The sequence below is a fragment of the Thalia democratica genome, unplaced genomic scaffold (genome assembly GCF_965202585.1).
Source record: "Thalia democratica unplaced genomic scaffold, ktThaDemo2.hap1.1 HAP1_SCAFFOLD_1530, whole genome shotgun sequence".
NCBI lineage: Eukaryota > Metazoa > Chordata > Thaliacea > Salpida > Salpidae > Thalia > Thalia democratica.
This window is the reverse complement of record NW_028140376.1, coordinates 21,541-23,452: the sequence shown is the minus strand read 5'-3', so window position 1 is coordinate 23,452 and position 1,912 is coordinate 21,541. Positions and strand designations below refer to the sequence as shown.

Here is a 1,912-nt window from a genome sequence, read left to right as displayed (position 1 = left end):
CTTAGTAATAGATACTAGTTTATAAAAGTTAAATAGGGTTATCTAAAAACACAAACTGATATTACAAATCATAATTTTGATCTAAAACAAAAAAGTTATGGTTCATTTTGCACAGTTTGTTTGGAATATTTTATCGATGTATTGAGAAAATGTTTATTTCATACTAAACTGTATCTAAAGTGATTAATTAAACCAAGTTTCATAACGAAAGTTATCAATAATTAAAATTTATTTTTCAAAAATATTTGCTTAGACTAACTTATTCTAGATGATACAAAAAAGTTTAAAAAACTTGATTTTATCTTAAATGGAAATAATCACAGTTATGAAAAAGCACCTTGGTATAAAAAAAAAAAACGTATATATAGTTACATCAATAAATATATTAAACCAATAGTGGATGAAAAAGTTTACTTCAGTCTAATTCCTAAAGGTAGTCAGCCAGGAAAAATGTATGGAATGGCCAAACATCATAAAACTGGCTGTCCACTTCGACCAGTCCTATCAGCTATAGATACACCTGAATATAGATTGTGCAAATGGTTAGAAATACAACTTAAACCTTTACTGAATAGTAAATGGGTAATAAACTCAAATATTGAGTTTATGGATTCTTTAAAAACCATAAAGCCAAAAGAAGATGATGTTTGTAGAACCTTTGACATAAAAAGTCTATATACATGTGTTCCATTAGAGGAAACGATAAACATGGTAGCAGACGATGTATACTCAAAAGAAAATCTTTCAGTATTCATAAAATCAAAAATAACGAAAAAAGTATTCAAGAACATACTGAAAACTTGCTCACAGAGCATCTTCTGTTTTAATAATCAAGTATTTAAACAAATAGATGGACTATCTATGGGATCGCCTTTGGCCCCCCTTTTGGCCAATTGGTTCGTTAGCAAATTAGAAACAGGTCTTCTAAATGAAATCCAACCTAAAATGTACACGAGATATGTGGACGACATTTTTACTATCTTTTCAAATGAAGAAATGGCAAATGAATTCAATCAAAAATTAAATACTCTACATCAAGATCTTGTTTTCACACTGGAAACATGTACATCAGGTAAACTTCCTTTTCTTGACATAAGTGTTAAGCTGGAAGCGAACAAATTTACTACCTAAATTTACAAGAAACCATCAAACACAGATGTTCTATTAAATTTTCACTCTTGTACCCCGAAATCATGGAAGAAAAACTTGATTAAACAATTGTTCATCAGAAACAAAATATTAGTGTCAGAAGAACTACAGAACCTAGAAACAAATAGAATAAAGAACCTTCTTTTGAGAAACGGTTATCCGATTAACTTCATAAACAATGAAATAGAAAAACTTCAAAAATTAGAAGATAAGCCACAAATTCCTAAACAACAGTATTTAACAGTTCCTTGAATAAAAAAGGTTTCAGGAAAATTCAGCAAAAATATAACAAAAAAAATGGAAACAATTGGAATCAACATCAAAGTAGCTTTCAGAACATCTAAAGTTGGAAACTATTTTTCACTGAAAGAAAAGATCAACAAACTCTACAGAAATTGCATCGTTTATAAGTTTCAATGTCCAGGTGACCTGGATACCCAATATATTGGAGAAACAGAGCGACAACTGTTCGTCAGAATTAAAGAACATACAAAACCTACAAATAGCGCAGTTTTTTCACATATAGAACACTGTAGAATCTGTCAGAATCATAATGATATTTTCAATTGTTTTGAGGTAATTATTTTTTGTAAAAATAGAAATATTTTACTTGCAGTAGAAGCTATTATGATTAAAAAACTTAAACCTAAGCTTAATCACCAACTAGGTCCTGATAAAGGATCTAGAATTACAATTAACTTTTTTAAATAGTCCATTTTTGTTCTAATTATCTATTTTAGTTGTTATGATTAATTTGATTAGT

At 28.7% G+C, this 1,912-nt stretch overlaps 1 protein-coding gene across 1 annotated transcript; it reads left to right on the top strand.

Moving 5' to 3' along the window:
* The first annotated feature begins 450 nt into the window (after nt 1-450).
* On the top strand, nt 451-1,131 carry LOC145848568 (uncharacterized). The gene has a single exon (XM_082953951.1). The coding sequence runs from the start codon at nt 451-453 to the stop codon at nt 1,129-1,131; it is 681 nt and encodes a 226-aa protein (XP_082810077.1).
* The last annotated feature ends 781 nt before the right edge of the window (nt 1,132-1,912 follow it).

Coding starts and splice junctions, on each gene's coding strand:
- LOC145848568 (XM_082953951.1), top strand. CDS start 451: ATGTATGGAATGGCCAAACATCATAAAACTGGCTGTCCACTTCGACCA.